The sequence below is a fragment of the Sciurus vulgaris genome, assembly GCF_902686455.1.
Source record: "Sciurus vulgaris genome assembly, chromosome: 6".
Taxonomy (NCBI): Eukaryota; Metazoa; Chordata; class Mammalia; order Rodentia; family Sciuridae; genus Sciurus; species Sciurus vulgaris.
In genome coordinates this window covers 33,254,309-33,277,467 of record NC_136466.1, presented here as the reverse complement: position 1 = coordinate 33,277,467, position 23,159 = coordinate 33,254,309, and the positions used below count along the sequence as shown (strand labels likewise).

General features: G+C 51.4%; 2 protein-coding genes and 1 long non-coding RNA gene across 10 annotated transcripts in view; 2 read left to right on the top strand and 1 right to left on the bottom strand.

Annotated features, from left to right (window-relative positions):
• The window catches only part of COL23A1 (collagen type XXIII alpha 1 chain), a 384,293-nt gene extending 374,456 nt beyond the window's left edge, over positions 1–9,837 (top strand). Inside the window, exons 20-29 of the mRNA XM_079144321.1 lie at positions 742–804; positions 1,124–1,180; positions 1,405–1,431; positions 2,418–2,480; positions 2,564–2,617; positions 2,849–2,875; positions 4,582–4,635; positions 4,871–4,957; positions 7,325–7,363; positions 7,802–9,837. Coding sequence (XP_079000447.1) covers positions 742–804; positions 1,124–1,180; positions 1,405–1,431; positions 2,418–2,480; positions 2,564–2,617; positions 2,849–2,875; positions 4,582–4,635; positions 4,871–4,957; positions 7,325–7,363; positions 7,802–7,804 — 474 coding nt within the window. The 3' untranslated portion in view covers positions 7,805–9,837. The remainder of the gene's footprint in view (positions 1–741; positions 805–1,123; positions 1,181–1,404; positions 1,432–2,417; positions 2,481–2,563; positions 2,618–2,848; positions 2,876–4,581; positions 4,636–4,870; positions 4,958–7,324; positions 7,364–7,801) is intronic.
• The window catches only part of LOC306663758, a 52,364-nt gene extending 39,099 nt beyond the window's left edge, over positions 1–13,265 (bottom strand). For both annotated transcript variants that reach the window (XR_013764520.1, XR_013764521.1), the window contains exon 1: positions 13,136–13,265. This is a non-coding gene — a long non-coding RNA (uncharacterized lncRNA). The remainder of the gene's footprint in view (positions 1–13,135) is intronic.
• Positions 9,871–23,159, top strand: part of PHYKPL (5-phosphohydroxy-L-lysine phospho-lyase) — a 26,541-nt gene continuing 13,252 nt past the window's right edge. For 5 of the 7 annotated variants that reach the window (XM_079144202.1, XM_079144204.1, XM_079144206.1 and 2 more), the window contains exons 1-8: positions 9,871–13,045; positions 13,883–14,001; positions 15,004–15,163; positions 18,838–18,912; positions 19,505–19,592; positions 19,670–19,786; positions 21,436–21,518; positions 21,783–22,008. In XM_079144202.1, the coding sequence (XP_079000328.1) occupies positions 12,987–13,045; positions 13,883–14,001; positions 15,004–15,163; positions 18,838–18,912; positions 19,505–19,592; positions 19,670–19,786; positions 21,436–21,518; positions 21,783–22,008 (927 nt within the window). In that variant the 5' untranslated portion in view covers positions 9,871–12,986. Of the gene's footprint in view, positions 13,046–13,160; positions 13,426–13,882; positions 14,002–14,930; positions 15,164–18,837; positions 18,913–19,504; positions 19,593–19,669; positions 19,787–21,435; positions 21,519–21,782; positions 22,009–23,159 lie in introns of those variants that run through there. The other 2 variants (XM_079144205.1, XM_079144207.1) reach the window with 2 other exon arrangements.

Genomic DNA, 23,159 nt, shown 5'->3' with positions numbered 1-23,159 from the left:
CTCTGCAGACTCAGCACATAGCCCTGCTTAGGGACACTCTAGGCTCGCCCAACAAGGCCCTGAGTCTCCATATCCTCATCTGTAAAAGCAGCTCCACCAGGCCCATGAGGCCTCCCTAAAGGTGAAGTGGGGAGGCCCTGTCTGGTGGAAGCCAGTTGGCTGAGTGGTAACTCTGCTCTGGCCTAAACTACCAAAGTTTGCCTCTGGTTTTGTTTCTACCCTGGACAGTGACCTAACTTCCTCTAGCTTCGATTTCTTTGCTACTAAAGTGGGGGTGTCAATTTCCTACTCCCACATGAGAAAGCAGACCCAGCGAGAATAGCAGCCAGCACACAATAAACCCCCACTGACATTACCATCATCATTTTTACTCTTGTCCTTTTTGTGGCCAAATTGGAAGAGTTGCCAGGTGTTAAGCAGTCACTGGGAGCCCTGTCACCTCATAGCCATTGACCACCTGAGGATTTCTCAGTTCGAGGTGGCACTGGGATTTGAACCTGGGCCTTTGCTCCAGAGCCCTTGGCCATCCTGGCACCTCAGGACAGTTTGTATGTACTGTCTATACACCACTGTGCTCCCATTCCAGGGCATGTCACACTGATTTGGAGAAAAGTGTTTTAAATTGCAAAGGCCAAGATATTGCTGCTATGTGGGGGAAAGAAGGGGAAGGAGGCGAGCACGGGGGGGAGGGGGATGATTTTAGGATGGACAGGAAGGACTGACAGCCCACCCATCCTTCAGGGTGCTGACGGCCCCAAGGGAGAGAAGGGAGAGTCAGCATCCGACAACCTACAGGAGAGCCTGGTAAGTGGGGTGCTCAGGCTCGGGGCTCCTCCCAACACCCAGTCCAGGTCCAGTGGGGACCCTGAGCCTTGGGACAGAAAGGCCACCTGGCCTGACCCAACCCAGGGCAGTGGGGGAGTGGGGGCAAGGGAGGCTCAGCCTGTGTCCCCACCCATGGCCCAACTGAGAACCCAAAACCAACCACTGGGTCCCTCACCCAAATGTGCCCTCCTGGGGAAAGAGCCCCCGCTTGTTCTCCACCACCAGGTGATGAGCTCCAGAGTGGGTAGGTGAGGGACAGCGGGCAGTGGGTGACTAACCCTTATTTGACCCTTCCTAGGCCCAGGTCATAGTGGAACCAGGGCCCCCAGGGCCCCCCGGGCCCCCAGGCCCCATGGTAAGCACAATTTCACTTAAAGCAGTCGGGATACCATGAGGGTGGTGAGCCCTGGACCCAGGGCAGTAACCCAAGGGAGGCCAAGATTCTTCACATGGGAGCAGAGGGCAGCAGGCAGAGGGCAGAACTGGGGTCAGAGCCACAGGGGCCAGCGAGAAGTCTGAGTGGTCGTGGTTGCTGTACCCAGCCAGTGGCCCTTCTAATCTCTTCTCCTTCTCCACCAGGGCCTTCAGGGAATCCAGGGTCCCAAGGTGAGTGAGTCGATTCCCTTCTCACTCAGACTCCAGAGGACCCTTGTAGAAAGCCTCGCTAATGAACAGAGTGAGGCCACCTGCTCAGCCTGGACCCAGCCCTGAGTCTTCCCGGGCCCGAACACTCCCAGTACCCTGGACCTGCCTAATGTCCCCCACCTCCATGCTTGGGTCTCTGTTCTTTCACTTCCTCTGCCCAGGGACCCCAGTCTATCTCCTTCTCTGGTCCATCTCCCTCTACATCTCCCTTCTTGCCCACTTTCTCCACTCTCTGCACCTCCCCCTTCCTTGAACCACCCTCCCCTCCTCCCCCCAGGCACATCTGTCTCTCAACTACCCACAACTACTAGCCTGAACGTGAAGTCTTTGGTTTGGTGTGTACTTCATAATGTCATGTTCTCTGCTCTTAAATTAAAACCTCAAGTGTGGTCTGTCCATGTGTCCTGCCCTGAGAAGGCAGACACAGAAGTGGGGACCAGCTGGCCTCACTCCTTGTCACGCCTGAGTCTCATTCAATTTGGGGGAGAATGCATCTCTGCTTCCCCGGCTCAGAGGCCAGACTGGGAACTCCAAGTCATGGAATCCCTGACACGAGATGCTCTGCCTCTGGTTCTGGTTTGTCCCAAGCCTCCCCAGAGCATGTTTAGAAGAGGCAGCTGCTGTCAGGGCCCAGGTCCAAGGCTGGGGCTCAAGAACCTGATTGGTACTCAGCCCGGCCACTTCCTGGCCCTTTCTCATTTGTGGGAAAGATGTCACTCTAACCCCCTCCCATGATTCCTGAGGGAGCCAGTGTACGGAAAAAGGGACATGTACACAACCATGGCCAATCTGGTCAATCTGGCTGGGGAAGTGGAACCAGGCCTGTCAGAGCCAGGAGTCTGTCCCTCTGCCAGGTACACCCCAGCTCCCACACAGGCCCCAAGCCTTCTTATCTTGCCATCTGTCCAGCCCCTTTTCTCTTACTGATTTTTCCCCTTTGCTTCCAGGGCTTGGATGGAGCAAAGGGAGAGAAGGGCACATCAGGAGAAAGAGGCCCAAGTGGTCTGCCTGTGAGTGTCATCAGCCTTGCTTGTCCCTAGAGGTATTACATTCTATGACCATCAGCCTCTTAACCTCCTCCTTTTCCATCCAGGGGCCAGTTGGCCCACCCGGCCTTATTGGGCTGCCAGGAACCAAAGGAGAAAAGGTAACCCCCCCACACTATGCCCCAAGCCCCTGGTGTCACTCAGCTTCTGAGGTCCAGCCCCTGCACCCCACAGGGTCAGAGACCTGTGACTCTGTGCGTGCCATCCCTCCTGCCCTTTTTCTATGCCTGGACGGTCAGTGGGTCTTCCTGCCCCCAGGTCTTTGGCCAACCCAGAGCTGGGCTCTCAGCACCCCCTCCCCACCCCTCACGCCCCGCTGTGTCTTTCCTCAGGGCAGACCCGGGGAGCCAGGACTAGATGTAAGTTTCTCATCCTTCACTGTGAGTAACTGGGTCCCTCCTGTGTGTATCTTCTGCCCTCATGTTGCCCATAGAGTAACCTGACCTGTGACTGTTTCCCCCTGTGTCCTCAGTTCAGTGCACAACCTTGAACAGGTGCTTTGTGGATGGATGATGGATGAGAGGATAAATGGATAATGCATGATAGCAGGGAGGTGGGAAAAGCAGTGAGGACGCTGTTGAAACACCTGGTGTTTGAAACACCTGAGGCTTCAGCCAGGGTGGGATTGTAGGAAAGAGAGAAAAGGAAGCATTAGCCCAATGTCATGATAAGTCTCTTCTGGTAGCATAGCATAAACAAAACATAGTTTAAACTGCTTTAAAATGACTCGAAATTGAAAAGCCCAGAGCGTCAACACAGCCCAGCCTCTCACCCTTTCTTGTCTCTGCGTTTCCTGTGTGGAAAAATTGGAGGTGAGGTAGAGCCAGCAGTTCCAGACCTGTACTACCTGGGCCCAAGTCCAGAAGAAAGAATATCTGTCTCCTGCTACTGCTGTAAAGAAAGCCTCCTTGGCTCTCTGTGGTCCCAGTCAGCACTGATCCCTCCCCTTGGCCGTAGGAATGCAGTGCCCTCATTGGCCAGGCTTGATCACATACCCAGTCTAGAACTGGAGGTGGAAGTAGTGAATTGGGAGAAGGGAGGGTGGTTCCCTCAGGTAGCTATCTTGAGGGAAATGTGACCAGATGCAGGGCTTTAAGCTCTTATGTGTACCCTGGACTTTAAGGAGAGAATGTTGCTTTAGAGAGCAAGTGTGGACCAGGAAGAGAGATGCCAGTTGGGGTTCCTGACTGGGGGCTGGCACAATCCATCAGAGAGTCTGCACTGCAGACAAAGACAGAGCCAAATCTTATTCAGGCTCTGGACCCAAGGAGGTCACTGGGGGTGAACTAAAGAGGCTCCATATCATCATGAGTGTGGCCACACCTGCCTTCTAGGAGGCCCCAAAGCCATATCCACCTGCTCCACCTGACAAGCCCAGGTCCTTCCTCACCCAGACCCAGCTGAAATGGCAACCCTGATCAGAAGCTTCCTTTGAACCCCCGCCTGTCAGTAGAACCACCCTTCCCGCAGGAATCCACCACCCTGTTTCATGCCTCTGCCACTGAACATCAACTGTCATCAGGACCCCATTGCCTGTCCCATTAGACAGCAGGGGGGCGACTTGTCGAATCCACGTCTTTACCCGCATCCTGGTTCCTGGTAGACGTTCAGGTTGGTTGAATGGACGGACAGTTGAGTGTATAAGAAATTGAGCCAAGGTCAAAGAACAGAGTTCACCCTTTCTCAATCTGTCCAAGAGGGTGACATAAACTTCTGTAGATTTCTTCTGTCTCTGTCCCCAGCCAACCTGGGCCAGCTGCATCTGACTGTGATGGGAGAGAGCATCCCTCGCCAGCAGCTCTGCCTGAGTGAGGGCTCCCATCTTGAGACACCAACAGTGGCCTGCTTTGGAGGAAGCAGAGCTAGTGTCCCTGATGCTTGCTTTTCCCTACACCCACCTGGTACCAGCCCGTACATTACCTCTCAGTGGGGACCAGGCAGCTTGTACCACAACTATGCCTGGAGGGAGGAGTTAAGGATGGATGGGAGAGGAGCAGAGATGAACAGATAGCAGACCTGGACTTGAACCCTCATTTTAGGGTTTAACCTTTAATCCTTCTGACAGGGTTTCCCTGGACCCCGAGGAGAAAAAGGTGACCGGAGTGAACGTGGAGAGAAGGTGAGGAAAAGGGAGGCAGGTGGAGGGAGAGAGAGGGAGGAAGCAGAAATGGGAGGCAAGACATCAGCAGATAGAGATTGGGGGTGGTGCGTGGGGTGGGCAAGGACAGGGGAGGCTGGGATTGGAGCTTCAGGGCTTAGTGGCTGCTGGTCTCTGGTCATCTCTCTCTGAGAAGTGTTCCGGGGATCCTGGGTCTGGAGACTGAGACCATTCCACCATCTCCCTTCTTGTGCAGGGGGAACGAGGTGTTCCAGGTCGAAAAGGAGTGAAGGGCCAGAAGGGAGAGCCAGGACCACCAGGCCTCGACCAGCCATGTCCTGTGGTATGTGTCACAACATGATGGGAACCCCAACCCAGGTCTTTTTGGCCTCCAACTAGGGTCAGGTCAATTTCCCACCTGTCCTCAAAGCTCAGGGGACGGTCCTAGAGGCTACACCAGCTCCACACCAGGGTGCCCACAGTACTGAGCCACCTCAGCTGCTGTGATCGCTGCTCCTTTGTGTGTGCGTGCGCGCGTGTGTGTGTGTGTGTTTGTGTGTGGTGCTGGGAGTTAAATCCAAGGTGCTCTATCACTGAGCGACATCCCCAGCCATTTTGTTACATCCCCATCCCTTTTTTAAAAATTTTATTTGGGACTGAATCTTGTTAAGTTGCCCAGGCTGACCTTGAATTGAGATTCTCCTGCCTTGGCCTCCCAAGTCTCTGGGATTACAGATGTGCACCACTGCTCCTGGCCACTGCTCCTTTTGCTCTGGTCCTGATCCACCTCCAATGGGCATGGCTGAGGGACACAGTCCCTCAATAGAAATGGAGCCCCAGCCTGGGCCAGAGTCTGCTCACCAGAGTCACTTTCCCCTCCTTACTCAGCCCAGGGCAGAACTGGCTTGAGTGGGAACACATCTTGGGTTAGGGATAAAGAGGGGCCAGGCCAAGAGCAGAGCTGGCTTTTTCTTGAATCATCAGTAACATCAGGACACTGTGGAGGGTAACTAGGTGCTGGGAAGGGAAGCCCAATAGTCGTGGACAAGTTGCTGTGGAGACAAGGCCAGTGAATGCCCAGTCCCCTGGCCTTGGCTGCCTGGGACCCCAGTTAGGTTCTGACTCCTTCTAGGCTTGAGATCAGGCTGGACTAAGACAGAGCTTCCTTAGCCATAGAGGAGTGTGGGACCACCCTGCCTTCCCCAGGGTTCTCTCACTCCCCTTCTGTCCTCTCCTTCCCAGAGGTGTCTTTTTCTGTTCTGGGAAGCCCACCCTCTTTCCCACATCCCCTCTGTGTGCCCCCAGACCCTGCCCTTCCCTCCTCCCCACTTATCTCCTTTCCTAGCACACCAGGCCCAGTCAGTGCCTGAAACAACTAAAATGCAGATCCTATTTTCTACGAGGCAGGAAGATTTACAAGCCAGACTCTTCCAGTGGAGAAAAAAGCAGGGAAATAAAACAGCTGGGTCTCCACACTAAAACTGGCCAGATGTCCATACCCAGCCACCCCAGCCAGGGGTTCATGGAGAGGGACCTCCAGCTACACGTGCAGGCAGACCCAGAGCCAGGGACCCCTAACCAGTCCTCTGGCCTTCCATGAGTCACTTTAGCCCTCTGTGTCTCAAACTCCTCACCCAGACAATGAGGGTGGCAACCCCGCCCTCTGAGTGATTTTGAAAGGTAGTTTTTAAAAGGCAGAGGTAACATACACAAAAGACCAGGGAGCCGGGATCCATCCTACAGGCTTTGTCTTTGAAACAGGAACATCCTCGATGTGGAGGCAAGCGAGGGGCACTGGGCTCTCCCAGCCTGGCAAGGGGCAGCGGGCCCTGCCCTGTGGTACGCGGTCTGGACTGCTGTGTGTGCTGTGCTGGGCCTTCTGGGCTGCTGTGCCCGCAGCCCTGCCCCCACCCTTTCTCCCTCTGACTTCCATCTGTTCTCCCATTTTCCCCTTCTCTTTGGTCCCCAGCCTGTGCCCCTGGCATGTGCATGGAAGGAGTCCTGGGGACATGCTTGGTGTGTCTGAGGCCTGTGCCTGTGCTTTGGAATGAAGTGTTTTCTGTCCCAGGGTCCCCAAGGGACTTTGCATTTCGTCCCCCCCAGACCACCTAAGGAAACCCACCCCACTTGTGGTTGATGCCTGAGTGAGCATTGCTGGTACCTCCAGACAGCCCCATCCCCCATGCCCAGAGTCCAGCCTGACAACCTGAGCCCTCCCTGTTTGCCACTCAGATCCAATCACATGGCCAGAATGGGCTGGAGAGAAGCCCCTCCTGACCTGTCATTAAACTCCTCTTGGGGGCATTCCTGCCCAGGGCCTATAAACTCTCAGGTCCCCAAGCTGAGGAGCCAGAGCCACTGTCACCACTGCCAGGCAGGAAGCCCAGAAGCCCCTCCACAGGGCCAGGGCCAGGCCCTCCTCCTGGTCAACAAATATCTGGCACAATGCCCACGACTTCATAGTGTCCTCCTGTTTCTGCCCACTGCACAGTTGTCCCAAAAGCACAGTGAGAACACGCTCAGAACAAGTGCAGTGAGGGGCCATCCTTTCCCCAGATGGACAGAGGAGACATCCAGCCCTGCCTTAGTGGGTGCAGCAGCCTGGCATGGCAGCTCCCTGGGCAACATCTCCATACAGACTCAGGGCATGTGGAGAATGGAGGGTTGGCCTGACTATTGTCCCCATCACTGGAACCTTCTTCCTTTCCAGGGTCCTGACGGGTTGCCGGTGCCTGGATGCTGGCATAAGGTACCTTGCAGGGAAGAGTTGGGGGAGGAACAGATGGACAGAGGGCCCTGGGGGCTGGACACCACTACTCACAGTTCTGGATGTCTGCTGCATCCCACACGGTGACTGAATAGCCAGGTTTTCCTATGGTGACCCTGGTTCTGATTCTCCCATCACGTGACCAAAGCTTGGGACTATGGTCCTGGCTGATTATGTGTAACCGGCCCTACTGAGTCACATGGGCCTTAGTGGGGCACCTGGCCCACCAGTTCAGAGCTGTCAGTGCTTTCTGGAACTCTGTCCAAATGGACCCACTGAGAGAGGCCTAGGAAGAGAGGATGGGGTCACACCCAAATGGAATAGGTTGAGGGCTCCCAAAGCCGGGTGTCCCAGACAGAGGCAGGACCACAGGGACCTCACAGGCCCCTCATCACCTGTCGTCTTTCCCTCCTTTTCCAGTGATCCTCAGGTCCAGCTCACAACTTGTACAGATCCGTGTGGACATTTTTAATTTTTGTAAAAACAAAACAGTAATATATTGATCTTCTTCATGGGATGCACCACCTGTGGCCTTGTAACAATTGAGAGTGTGCCACCCAGCCCCAGAATCATCAGCAGGTGAAGCCAGCAGAAATGTGGACGAGCCAAGCCAGGGGAATTGTGTACTTGAGGGGCACCTGTGGGGCTTGGTTTTCCCAGGAAGGAGACGAAGGTGAAAGTGCCTGGCTCAGGTGAGGCTGGAAAGACACTGGGTTGGGCCTTCAGTCACCTGATTAGCCAAGACTCACTGCTGTCCCCTTATGCCCTGGAGGCCCCAATCACAATGTATCCAAGGATGCTCATACAGCATCTGCAGCTGCTCTGACCTCTTCAGCCTCCAGACTCAATCACCACCAGCTGCCCCCGGACCGTGGGTTCCCCAGAACAGGACAAGACTCCCATGAGCAATTACATTTGGACCTAGGGGACAGTCTGTGGAAAGCATCCCAAGAAGGTCCAACCCCACCAAGTTCCATAGGCCTCAGAAGCCAGCCTGTTGTGAGAATACGTGTCCTCTGGCCATAAGCAGTAGCCAAGCTCTGCAATTGCACAATGTGGAACCAGCTGTGAGGAGCCTGTTGTCCCTGAGTGTGCAGGGATCCCCAGATTGCACCAGCTACCACTTCCTGTCTCTCACCACATCACCCATAGGGACAGGAAGGGACTTTCCTGACCCTGAAAAGATAAACCTTCAGCTCAGAATTTGGGTTTCACTGCCCTCAAAGTCTCCTGCTCAAAATACTGATCGGCCAGGCAGAAATGGGTCTTGCAGTGAGTCTTACAGACTCAGCAACCTGCAAAGCTGGTCCTCAGCAGGCCTGAGCAGGGGGCCTATGACCAAGTCTGCCACACTCTGATGAAAGGCAAACCATACCTAACAAAAGTTCCCAGTGACCAGCTCTGTCCTAGCTATTCACCTCCCCTCTCTGTGTAGCTGGGCATCACTGTGTAACAAACCATGAATGTGTGTCTGGGTGTGCCTGTCCTTGCAGGCTGGCCCCAGGCACTTCTGGCTGAGGTTTCACCCTGGACATTGCAAGCTGGGGAAGGAGAAAGGGACTGTTCCTGGGTTGAAATCATCCCAGAAACCAGAGGAGGTAGCTCAGGATCAGGGCAGAGACTGGTGGGGAGTTAAGAACATAGGCTCAAGGCCGTGTCTTGCCACACACCAGCAGAGCTCTCAGACCAGTCACTTCATGTTACCAAACCCCCTGTGTGCTTCTCTGCTGCGGTTACCGGTGACTGCTGCTTAAAAAAAATTGCCCCGAAACTTGTTTCCTTAAAGTATTGACTGTTTCTGTTTCTCTCTTGTGGTTCTGAGGGTTAATGGGGTTGGCTGGGTGGTTCTCACTGAAAGTCTCCCACATCTGTTGGTTGATGTTGCCCATGATGGTCAGAACATCTATCCATGGACTTTCTGTGTGGCCTGGGCTTCCTCACAGCATGGTGGCTAGATTCCAAAGCAAATAATCCAGGTAGAAACTGTCACCTTTTATGCCCAAGCCTCCAAAGTTATACAGTGTTACTTTCTGCCAGAGTCAGAGGTTCACCCAATTTGAGAATAGAGAGGTAGACTCCACCCTTTCAATGAGAAAAATGTCAACATCATATTTTAAGGAGAAAATGTGGGACAGTATTTCTTGTTGCAGTCATCTTTGATAATGCCATCTACCACCTCATCTGTAAAAGGGGACAGCATTACATATCACTCAGATAATGGTTCAGGGAGGATCAACTTGTGGAATACAGGAAGAATCTAGGACTCTGACACTCTGACACTCTGAAGCACTTGGGACTCAGATTTTCCTCTCTTCTCCCAACTCTAAGACCAAGTGAGAGCTACAGTCTTGCAAAGCAGTTCCATAGCTCTAATGCCAACTGGGTCTTGTAATATCCCTAAGGGAAGGACCCAGCAAATATGCCCATTTTACAGAGGACAAAACCAAGCACATCCATGGTAGTACAGAAAAGAAGGGATCTACAGTGACAGTGTCTCCCACATTCTTTCTCCAAGGCCTGGGGCCTAGGAGGACTGCAATATAGGTAGTTCCCCCCACCCCATAAGACCCGCAAATGAATGGCCTCCTTGCTAAGCATAGCAGCCCAGCCACACATGGGGTAAGGAAGGAGAAATATGTCAAATCCCCATCTCTGTCCTCTTAAGGAGCTGGTAATAAGTAGCAGACCATGCTGCTTGGCCAGTCTACTGGGTCACCAGGGAAGCCAGAAGTAGGAAAAGGAGGAGAAACTCAGTAAACTTGATGACTGGTGGAGACTGCTGGGTGTCAAAGCCTCCTTTTGAGTTCCACATCTGCACTTGACAGCAATTCATTCCTTCCTCCACCCAAGAACCTTGCTTGATACCATCCCCAGCCTTGTGAGGGATGGGGCTTATGGAGTAGGTAACACTATGTCCATTTTCCATGTGGGAAAACTGCCCAAGGATGCACAGCCAGGATGGAGTGGCAGGCTTGGACCCAGGCTCTTGGGTATCCTCCAATTTGTCTTTAGTACAGTATGGAATCTGCTAGGCAGCCCCGTGGTGCTGGGTGCCTGGCAGGTAGATCTTTGTGGGGATAGAAGCCATGTTTTTCCCCTAGCCAACCAAGGGGGTTGATTTCCTGCCCCCATTGGACTGGATGGGGCCATTCTTGGCTCGCTGCTGCCCCCTTGTGTCCTCATGCCTCTTATCCTCCAGTATGTAAACAACTGCGAACATCAAAATGTAGAACCTGCTGAGTCAGCTCTGAGTGAGGAAGGAGAGGCTGTGGGAAATTGAATGACTAGTTCAAGATCCCAGCTGAGACACTGCAGAGCGCCTTGCCTCACCGCTGAGCCACAAGGACCGAGAGGGGGGCTTCAGGGCTCCCTGCCAAGAAGGGCAGCTCTGCTTCAAACTATTCCCTTACGAAAGACAGAGAAGCACATTTACTGAGAGCTAAACCACAAGGACCACTATACCCTTTTACAGATGAACCTGAGGACTGGGAGAGGTGGGCTTACCCAGATCTACTTCCTCCTCATCCTATGATACCACTAGAAATGCAGGGAATGCTTTGGGTTGTCACAATGATTGGGGGCCATTCCTGACATTCAGTGAGCAGAGCCAGGGATGCAAACATTTGAAATTCACAGGACAGTTCTGCCCAACAACAAATCATCTCACTAAGAATGCCAGTTGAGAAACACCATGCCCCAGATTCAAGTCTTGGCTCAGCCCCTTCCTCCCATCCCCTGCCTTCTTGGCTTCCAATGCAGCTTTGAAGGACAAGCATGAGATAATGGACAGGGGAGTTCTTAGCATGGGGCCAGAGGCAGAAAGGAGAAGGGAGAAGGTGAAGCTATAGATCATCTAGCCCAGGTAATGTCCCAGACTGGTGTGACCTCAACTGCATCAGCCCCCATCCTAGATATATCCTGGGTGTAAGATGTTAGCTGAGCCTGGCTACAGCCTTCTACTCTCTACCCCACTGCAGGAAAACCTGACTACTCTGATCTGCCCTGGCTTATGAATGTGGCTGAACTTTAGGCTGTAAGACAACAGCAAAGATGGAGATCAGGCAGGACTCTCTCTCTCTCTTCCTCTCCCTTCTTCCACCACCCCCTCCTCCCTCAACAAACACACACGACATTAAAATCCGAAACTACAGGGCATAGAGGAACATGGGTCTCTCCAGCAAAGAGGAGGAGCCAATACATTGAGACAACCACTGACCACAGTCCCACTCACACACACACACAAGGGTCCTTAACCCTCAGAAAAGAAGTACATGCCACAAGCACTTAACCTCTCATGGTTAATTTAGAATTTTTTCAAGAAGTACAGTTACAAATAAGAAACCACTCAGTTCAGGAAGATGACAAAGTTCTGTGGATGGATGGTGGTGATGGTCGTACAACAATGGGAATGTACTTAATGTCACAGAATTGTACCATTAAAATGGCTAAAACGGTAAAGTTTGTTATGTATATTTTACCACAATAAAAAAACATAAAAAATAAAAGAATATAAGAATGTTCTTTAATAAATGCCTTAAGCAGTCTACAATTTTATGAGGAAAAGAAAAAATCAGCAATGAGGGAACAAAGCAGAAGGTTAGGAATCATGAGGAGGTGGATACACACCAGCAAGGGTAAGTGGAAGCCTTTCTTCCCAGCCTCCTCAGGAGGCAGTCCCAAGTTCTTCCTTGTTCTGAGGTTCAAGGCTGAAAGTATTCCTATCCCACCCCAGGAGGAAGTACCTCTCTGCTCTCCAGGTTTCCAATCCCTTGGAGGCCTTTTCTTCTCACTCCCAGAGATTGGAGTCAAGCCTCTTAGCTCTGCTGTGTGTCTAAGAGCAAAGCACTTTCCCTTTCTGGGTCTCAGTTTCCTGGACTATATAACATAGCTCAGGAGACTTTCCAACTCTTTTCCTGTCTAAACATTGAATGATTCACTTAGTGAATCGTCTCAAATTCACCCTGCCTGGACTCCAGCAGGAATTAGGTCCAGCCCTTAGTGATCGCCTTGGTTACCCCAGTAATGCCCCTTGTGCCCTACTTTTCTGCTGCTCCTGCAGGAGCTGGGAAGGCATAAGTCGTCTACTCTGCCGCCCCTGCTTGCATACCAGGCCCCAGGCTGGATACCATTTGCACATTTTTCATTAAACCCTCACAGCACATCACATTTTATGCACAGAGACGGCAATTCGCCCAACCGTGGCCTGCCAGGGTTCTGAGTCCCGCTCAATCAGGCGCTGGGGACAGCGGAGGGATCACCTGAGGACACTTCCTTGGGGCAAGGGGAGACAACCACACGGGCATGTGGAGTGGGTAGGCCCGAAGTGCGTCCCGGGACCAGGGCCAGGACACCACTTGGCAAGGCGGGCGCACACCCGGCCCGGGGGGGGGGGGATGGCCAAGGAATGACTCGCGAGCCGGAAGGCTGCAAAGTTCGTTTGCCGAAATCAAAGAAGTAAAGCGAAGAGGGCGACTTGGGGGCGGGGCCCGGGGTGCCACCGTCTCGGGGTAAGCAGGGGCGGGGCCGGGGCGGGCCCCTAGATGCCGAGCGCGCGCGGCCAAGTCTCTTCGCGCAGCGTCTCCGCACCGACTGACAGCGCGGCGCCATGGCCACCGGTCAGCGCGCGAAGGTTGACACTCTGGCCCTGCGACAGCGGCTCCTCAGGTACCTAGGCGCGCGCACGCACGACGCACGCACGGCGCACGCGCGCCTCCGGCACAGAGCCCGCGACTTCCCAGCCCCACCCGGCCTTACCCCGGCCGCAGTCCCGCGCGTTCTGGAGCCTCTCCTCCCGGGGCTGGCGGTTCCCGCAGCGGCATCCGGGGCCGCCTCTGGGCCCATCCCGAGGCTAGGGAGCCGATGCCACCCGCCTCGTAGCCCCCGCCACGGGCGCCGAGGGGGACGGACTTTGCCCCAGCACCTGGGCGGACCTTGCCCACTGGCGGCCCGTCAGCACGACCTGGGCCTAACTTGGGAGTGATCCAGGGAGGGCTGAAAGTTCAGACTAGGGGCGGGGTGAGGAGTCCTTCACAGCGTTAGAGAAAGTATGCACTTGACCTGCGAGAGGGGTCCTCGGTGGGACGGTGGGACTTGGCGGGGGGCGGGAAGGCAGCCTCCATCCAGAGCTTAAGACTAGTACCCATCAGGGACAACAGGGCCACTTAACTGGCAAGGAATGTTTAAGGCTGAGAGACAGCTACCTAATGTGGGTGCCGTTCCTTATACAGCCGACCATACAGGGCCCTCGTGGGTCTGGCTGGGGCACATTGAGAAATGAGCAAGGCCATTGAGTCTTAACATGCCTTAAACAATTTCAAGACTTAGCAATTTCCTGCCCCATCCTGTTCCTTCTTAACTATGGAGTGAGAAGCTGGCAGCCAGGAAAGAGCACTTTGTTTTTGCCCTTTCCAGAAACCAAGAAGGGGTGAGGAGGCCTTTGATAGTGGACTGTTCTCTTCAGGTATTCAGACATAGCTGTCCACCTCTGGTCTATCCCCACAGCTCTTCCTGCAGACTTTTTTTCCCTGAGGATCCAGTTAAGATTGTCCGTGGCCAAGGGCAGTACCTGTATGATGAACAAGGGGGAGAATACATCGACTGCATCAACAATGTAGCTCATGGTCAGTATCACCTCAGGCCCTTGGGGCAGGAGAGGAGGCTGAGGCTGTGAATCTGATGCCAAAGTTGTGTGCCTGACTTGAGCCAAGTCACATCCATGTACAGAGAACAGCCAGTCTTTGCCAAGTAGCAGTAGAAGTCTCCGGGCAGGAGTCAGAGATCTGTATGTGAGGATCCAGTTCCACTTGGGACTGATGATGAGCTCAGAGAGTGATATACAGCCCAGCCATGATCAGCAAGGCAGTATGGCCCTCCTTCACAAAGTGCAGGGATAGTGGCAGGGATTCAGCTCCATTGACCATTTCAGGTGCTGTTAAGGAAACTGAGTTAGAAATTCAGTCACTCAGCTAGGACTGCCAGAGCTGATGGAAGAAAGAGAGTCCATGAATTAGCAGGCAAATTGGAGGTGAATTAAACAGGTTAAAAGCCAGGGGTCTCGCTTTTACCAACTTACCAACTGTGTGATTTTGAGCAAGTTACTTAATTCTTTCTGTTTGCTCATCTGCATAAAAGACCATGTACTACTTACGAGGCATTCACCTCTAGGTGTTCTGGAGAATTAAGTATGTTAGTTAACGAAATTTGTTTTGAACGTGACTGACATGAGGCAAGCTCTCAATACATGTTCCATGTTATCATTATCCTTGGCCTTTGGCAGTCACGATTACCTCCAGCCCCATTAACTGGTCAAGTCAAGCCCTGTGACAGTTACCTCTGACCCTTGCCTTTTAAGGAAAATGCCTCCAGCAGCCTCCTCAAAGGCATAAGTTGTCTAGATAGGGTTTCTGACAGAATCTTTCCTTCTGCTGGAATCTCAGGAACTCCTTTCTAGATCTTCCTTTCCAGATCCATCATCTCTCCCCTCCCATCTTGAACTCTTCTCTTTCCACCTCTCCCTTTGTAACTGCGTCTTCCCTGGCCGGGTTTACAGATTGGGGCTGGGGGAAGCCCGGTGGGGCTGGCTGAGTGGAGTCAGCCATGTGATGGAGGTGGCCCTCTTGCAGTCGGGCACTGCCACCCTCTCGTGGTCCAGGCTGCACATGAACAGAACCAAGTGCTCAACACCAACAGCCGATACCTTCACGACAACATCGTGGATTATGCACAGAGGCTGTCGGAGACCCTGCCAGAGAAGCTCTGTGTGTTTTATTTCCTGAATTCTGGGTAAGTGAACTGCAGCCAGCCCCTAGCAAGAGAGTGAGGCACCGTAGAAGTGTCACTCACGTGGGCACAGCATGGTGTAGATGACCAAGGGCAGGCTTCAGGGAGAGGCTCCCATGCTTCCTAACTGGATCCTGGTGCTTTTTCTTTTGGTTCCAGTTTCCTGCTCTTTTAGTAAAAGATGCCATTACCTCCCTTTCAGGATCGTTATTGGGGCTTGATGAGTTAATGTGTTCATTTCTGCCTTCTATAAAGCCCCAAACCCCTACTCAGTAGAAGCAGAAACATCAAGTGGTTCTTCAAAGAAATATAAAATTACTAAGAAGAGTTACTGTATGGAGGAAAAGAATAAAGTATAATGAGGCCCAGAAACAGTGGGGGACCTGGCCTGTTGTAAAAGCTCAGTAGGAGGTAATTAAGGGAAAAGGAAAGAAGGGTGCTGCCTGCTCTAAGTCCTCTTGTCAAGGTTGGTCACCACACAGAACAGCTTAGGTAGGGGCACAGCACCCCGGCACACTTGACAAACTGAAAAAGGAAGAAGAAAGGGTGTGAGCTAACTCTCTCAGGGCCCATCACGAGGGCCTTATCAGTCAAGTGAGGACACGGTATCCTAAGAACATTAGGTAGACATCAGAGGGTTTTAGTTAGGGAAGTGACGTCATCAGTGCCAGCAGAAAGCAAGAGTTGTCACTGTTTGGTGCCAATTCAGGGGCCAGGTGGGAGGTGATTGTAGCTTGCAATGGGAGTGGCAATAATGGCAGAATCAGGCAGATTATCATAGAATATGAGAGAGAATATTCCGACGAGTGTAGGTAGTGGCATTTGGATTATAGTAGTGACTTTTTGCTTGTTTATTGTGGTAGGGAAGGAACCTAGGACCTTATATGGGCTAGGCAACCACTCTACCACTGAGCACTTGCCCAGCCTAGTAAAGATGATTGTTATCATTGCCATTTACATAGTCCACTCATCAGTTCCCTGAATTACTTCTAGGAAGTAAAATTCACCATTTTGACAGATAAGGAAACATGTTGTTCAGAGAAAGGATCTAAGTAGGAAGTTGCAGACTGAACTGGAACCCCACTGGGAAGAGCAGGGAACTGGGTACAGGGATTGGTACTTCCTCAGCAGAGAAGGAAGAGCTATTCTTATTGGCTTATCCATCCATCAAATTAATCCTGTGTAGGTGCCAATGACTTTTATGTTGCCAAATCCAATGATATCTTTACTGCCTTTGTCTTATCTGTCTTCCAGCAATATTTGGTAGAGTGACCGCTCTCTGGAAACTTTTTCCTCTGATTTCTGGTGCCTTGATGGTAATATGCCAGCTTTTCTGATCAATCCTCCTCTGACTCCTGTGCCATCCCTCCTGCTCTATTCCTTGGGACTGGTCCTGGGCCATTTTTCTCTCTGAGCCCTCTTGCTCCATGATCTCATCCATTCCCTTGGTATTAAATATCATCCATGTGCTGGTGACTCCCAATTTATATCACAAGCCCAGATGCTTTCCATGTGTTCTAGACTTGAGGTTCTGTCTGTCCATTTGACATCTGACAAACATCTCCAACTTCACATGTCCAGAGACAATCAAGAAATGTCTTCTGCAACACCTGATGTGAGACCATTACACTGGCTCTGCCTGATGTTCCCAGCCACCTACCCCAGGCCTTCCCATGTAAAACAACCCCACAACCACCATCCTCACATCACCTTACCTCATAAATGGTATCACCATCCATATCTCTGCTTGAGGCAAAAAACACATACATGTATTTCTGCTTTAATCCTGCCTGTTTCCAAAATATCCCTTAACGCCAAGAACTTTTCCATCCCCTGCTCTCCTCTGGGCCTCCTCCTCGGTCTCCTCACTTGCACTTTCATTCCCCCTTTTTTTTTTTTTAATTGTAAACAAATGGGATACATGTTGTTTCTGTTTGTACATGGAGTAAAGGCATACCATTTGTGTAATCATAAATTTACATAGGGCAATGTTGTTTGATTCATTCTGTTATTTTTTCCCCTTCTCCCACCCCTCCCACCCCTCTTTTCCCTCTATACAGTCCTTCCTTCCTCCATTCTGCCCCCCTCCCTAACCCTAACTCTAACACTAACCCCTCCAACCCCCCATTATGTGTCATCATCCGCTTATCAGCGAGATCATTCGTCCTTTGGTTTTTTGAAATTGGCTTATCTCACATAGCATGATATTCTCCAATTTCATCCATTTGCCTGCAAATGCCATAATTTTATCATTCTTTATGGCTGAGTAATATTCCATTGTATATATATATATATATATATATATACCACAGTTTCTTTATCCATTCATCAATTGAAGGGCATCTAGGTTGGTTGCACAATCTGGCTATTGTGAATTGAGAAGCTATGAACATTGATGTGACTGTATCTCTGTAGTATGCGATTTTAAGTCCTTTGGGTATAGGCCAAGGAGTGGGATAGCTGGGTCAAATGGTGGTTCCATTCCAAGTTTTCTAAGGAATCTCCACACTGCTTTCCAGAGTGGCTGCACTAATTTGCAGCCCCACAGCAATGTATGAGTGTACCTTTCTCCTCACATCCTCGCCAACACCTGTTGTTGCTTGTATTTTTGATAATCGCCATTCTAATTGGGGTGAAATTTCATTCCCTTTTGACATACAGCTAGAGGCTGCCTCCTAAAATGGGATTTGAGTCATGTTCTTTCTCTGATTAAAACTCCTCATTGGCTTCATGTGGCACTAAGAAGAAAATCCAGGCTCCTTCCCACCTCTGTGAACGTGAACCCTGCAGGTCTCCACACTTTTGCTTTGCCCACTTTAGGCTCTGGCCTTGCTTGTGTTCACTCCGTTCCCTGAACACACCAAGTTTCTGTCTCCACCAGGGCCTTTGTGCATGCTGCTCCCTCTGCCTGGAACCTTCTCCCTCAAGGCTTAGGTGTTACCTCCTTGTAGAGCCATCCTTAACCCCTATGTGGCTACAGTGGCCATAACAAAATGCCAGACTAGGCGACTTAAGCAATAGAAGTGTACTGTATTGCAATTCTAGAAGCAGGAAGTCCAAGATCAAGGTGTCAGTGGAATTGGTTTCTTCTGAAGCCCATCTCCTTGACTTACAGATGGCTGCCTTCTTCTTGTGTCCTCACATGGTCTTTCTTCTGTGTGTGTATCCTGGTGTCTCTTTATGCATCCCGATTTCCTCTCGTTCTAAGGACACCAGTCAGAGTGGATTAGGATACACTGAAGTCCTCCTTTTACCTTACCTCTTCAAAGGCTGTATTAGTCATATTTAAGGTACTGGGAGTTAGGGCTTCAACATAACAATTTTGGTGGAACATAGTTCAACCCCCAATGCACCCCTATTTAAAGTAAGGCCTGTCTAATTCTCCCTTAGTACACTGGACTCACAGCTAGCACTTATAAAAATGACCACTCTTTGTTTTTTGGCTTTCATGACACATCAGAATATAAGTTTCAAGGGAGTGAGGGCCTGTCTGTATACCTATGCTTTTTACCCCCAGCACCTAGCACATAGGAAGCACTTCGTTTATCAAACAAATGACTAAATGAATGAAGTCCAATAATCTTCTTGCTGCTAGAAGGGCTCCTCCTGCTTGCATGGTTTCTCTGTGGAGAGCCTTTGGGTGACTGTTCAAGCCATGCCCACTTTTACTGTTACAGGTCAGAAGCCAATGACCTGGCCTTGCGGCTGGCTCGCCAGTACACGGGACACCAGGATGTAGTGGTATTAGACCAGTAAGTGCAACTCACAGCCCTTCTTGCCACTTCCAGAACCCCAGGCCCATAGGCTTGTTGAGGATCAGGGAGGCTCTGACCTTGGTTACCTCAGTGAGGAGAAGGGCCTGGGGCCACTGTAGGGAAACATGACAGGCACAGGACTGGGCCCCAAAGATACATCCCCAGAAGCTCTATCATCAGGCCACTGTCTTGGGAGGGCAGCTCCTGGGGAGCAGGACATGCTTTGTAAGGAAGTGAAGTCCTTCATTTAGATAGACTGTTCCGGCTATAGTTCCCATGTATTTATTGAATATCTGATGTGCACAAGACCTGGGCCTGGGCTTAGAGCATTAGCCCTTTTCACCCTGAAGGAGACCCCACACACACATACACTTGATAGAAGAGAAAATTGGACCCAGAGTGGTTAAACAATGCTGTGACATGACCAATTAGTGGCCTTGTAGAAAATCTTCCTTACTCCAAGGCCCATGCTTGTTCCAGCCCAAGAGCTGGGGGCCTTTATGTTGCTTTTGGAAGTGGAAAGACAGTGGTCATGGTTAGATCAAAAGAACATGCTACCTGGGTCTGAGCTCTCCCTTCTTCCCCCCAGTGCTTATCACGGTCACCTGAGCGCCCTGATTGACATCAGTCCATACAAGTTCCGGTACCTGGATGGCCAGAAGGAATGGGTCCACGTGGTATGCACTACTCATATTGGCAACAGGTTGGTGCCCACCCCCAAGCCAGGATGACACAGTGCTGTTACTCCCTACAGGCGCCTCTCCCAGACACCTACCGGGGCCCTTACCGGGAAGATCACCCCAATCCAGCTATGGCCTATGCCAATGAAGTGAAACGTGTGGTCAGCAACGCACAGGAGAAGGGCAGGAAGGTAACCACACCCTCAACAGTCCAATGAATGTCACCTGCACTGGTTACCTGCACTGTACTAGATGCCCAAAGAGAAAGCAGGATGAGGCCCAGCCAGAATTTTGGTGAGAACATGGATAAAAGTACATCCTGGGTGTTATAGGCATCCAAGGCCCAGGTTGGACTTATGTGGACCTGAAGGAGAGTCCTTGCAGAAAGTGCTGCCTGACTGCAATAGTACACGGCGAGTAGGGGTGGGGAGGAGAGGAAGGGCCTCCTAAACGGGACAGCCTGTGCAGAGACGAGGAACTGTGGATCATGGAGTCAGTGGGCCTAGAGAGGCAGGGGGGATCCATCTGCCAAGGGGGTCCCAGTGCTGTGCTGAGCAAGAAGGGCTTTAAGACCTTTGAAGGGCTTTAAGAGGGAGGGTGATAACAGGGACTGAGCTGTTTTCTCACTCCAGGCTGTGTGGGATGGATTTGAATGGGACATCCTGAGGGCAGGGACCTTGAGGAGGCTATGTTGGGTCTAAGTGAGCAATGGGGAGCCTGACCAGGGCAGTATAGGGGAAATGGAGTGGATAGGCAGAGACAGGAGCAATGTGCTGTGCCCCAGAAGAACACCACCCACACTTTTGGTGACACTTTTGGGTGAAGACTTTCTGGATGACTTCACTGAAGGAGTGACAGAACTAACACAGGATACATGGCAAAGAAAGGTAGGCTGTGGGACCAGAAGGGTTGGCAGGACCAGACCAGAAGCCCGACCTGTGAGTTTCAGATGCTCTGCAGCCACTTCTATAAAACCTGGAAAGAACATTGCTCTGTTTGTAGCAGAGGTAGGGAACCAGCTTCCCATCCCATCAGCCCTTCCCACATCTTACCAGTAGCCTCTGAAGCAGTTTCCAGGCAGAACACAGTGGGAAATCATTGCTGTAAGCAGAGGGGTCAGTGAAGGGTTTCAAGCAGAACAGCAAGAGTCAACTCTCTGGGATGGAGTGTCACTCCTGTGCCATGTGAGAGAGATGCTGGAGAGCTATCCACTTCAGTAGATGGCAACTATGTGAGGCCAAGGCAGAAACAGGCAAGTCTGCTGGGAGGCAGGTATGTCAGAGAGGAAGTAGTGGGTTCAGAGATGCTACAGAGGTAGGCAGAATCTGTGGGCTGTCAGCATGACTGGATGAGGGAGGGGACAGATCAAGAATGGGATCACAAGGACTGGGATTGTAGCTCAATGACAGAGTGCTTGCCTAACATATGTGGCACTGGGTTCAATCCCCAGCACCACATAAAAAAACTAAATAAACAAAAGTATCGTGTCCCTCTACAACTAAAATTATTAAAAAGAAAAAAAGAAAGGGACCACAATTTGTCCTAGGCAGGAGGGATGAGAGTGGTGCTGGTCACCAGAGAGGGGTCAGGGAAGGAACAGGCATACCAGTGAATTTAGTTAAGGACACACCAAGTGCAAGGGGATGGAGGCATCCAGGTTTAAGTGTTGGCTTGAGATCTAAAAGAAAAACTGAGTCACAAACCATCAGACCTGACATGGAGTCCAAAGGAGGGTACAGCAGTGATGGCGAATCGTCCTGCTTGGGACTACCACCGAGCCAGCATTAGCAGGGCACGCTGAGCTGCTTAGTGGTGTTCCCAATGTCTGCCTCATCCACAGATTGCAGCCTTCTTCGTGGAGTCTCTGCCCAGCGTGGGAGGGCAGATCATTCCCCCTGCTGGCTACTTTTCCCAAGTAGCAGAGTAAGTAGGTAGGCGGGACCTGCTCCAGGAAGGGCAGGAATCTCTTCCAAATCCCAACCACATTATGACCTGCTTGCTAGAACATTTTAAAACAAAGCCCTTAAAGAAATAATGGCCTAGAGAAGGCCAGCCATTTGCCCTTTCCCCCTGCCCCGCACCACCCCACCTTTCTGCTGGCAGGGCCAGGATCCAGAACCCTAAGACCTCCCAAATCCTGCAAATTCCTCTCACCAAAGCCCCATGGCCATCTGTCCTCCATCACAGGCACATCCACAGGGCTGGAGGGGTCTTTGTCGCAGATGAGATCCAGGTTGGCTTTGGCCGAGTAGGCAAGCACTTCTGGGCCTTCCAGCTGCAGGGGGAAGACTTTGTCCCTGACATTGTCACCATGGGCAAGTCCATTGGCAATGGTCACCCTGTTGCCTGCGTGGCCACCACCCAAGCTGTGTCAAGGGCATTTGAAGCCACCGGCATCGAATACTTCAACACGGTGAGTGAAGCCTCCAGGGCAAGGGAACACCATGGGCTTTGTAAGGCTTCAGACCACCAGCTTGCCCATAGTGTAGGCCACAGGGATAGCACTGTTCCCAATGCAGAGACTTCTAGAAAGAGAATGCCAGAGGCTCTCTCCTTCCAGCAAAGCTGCCTACAGTGTGCCAGGCCCTGTGGCAGGTGTTGGGAGCCAGAGAGCTGATGCAGCTACACGAAAAGCTGGGTCTTTTAGGGAGACATGACAGGAACAGAGTTCACATCACAGGGTAGCTTTGTGTTCCCTGTCTTTGAGGTACAGGTCCAAGAGCTTTCTCCAACTGAAGTTGACCCAGTAGCATGTTCAGTGGCTCCAAGATGGAAGTTGCAGTATGAGCAAAGGGGAACATGATGGTCAGCAGTAGCTTCACTGCAAAGAGACAATCTAAGATGATCCAAAGGCAGTGAGGAACTGTGGAAGGATGTGTTTGTTTTGCAGTGCTGGGGACAGAACTCAGGGTCTCTTGCATGTTAGGCAAGCACTCTACCACTAAGCTACACCTGCAGCCCCTGTGGGAGTGGGGTTTTAATCATGGAGAGATGAAATCTGAAGTAATTTTTGGAAAGGTGTAGAGAAGGGAATCACAGGAGACTGGTGCAGGCAAGGAAGGAGACTCAAATTTGTGCTTAGGCCACAAAGAAAAATAGGAAAGAGCTGAGAATTCACCATGATTTCTCCAAAAAGAGGCAGTTTGAATTAAGAGACCAAAACATTCCAGAGCCCAAGCCAATTTCAGAATGGCTAAATAAGGCAGAGAAAGTCTTTAAGAGTAAGGGAAAAGCTGGGTGCAGTGGTACAAGCCAATAATCCCAGCAACTCAGGAGGCGGAAGCAGGAGGATCATAAGTTTGAAGCCAGCTCGACAACTTAGCAGAATCCTATCTCAAAAAATTTAAAAAAAAAAAAAAAAAAAAAAACTGGTGTTGTAGATCAGTGGGAGAGAGCCCCTGGGTTAAATATTAAAATAAAAGGGATGGGATGTAGCTCAGTGGTAGAGCTCTTATCTAGCATGCTTGAGGTTCTGAGTTCAATCCAAGTACCACCAAAAAAAAAGTGACATTTTGGCTGGTGCTTTTAGCAGACTCACTCTGTGCCCAGGTGACACAGTGCCTC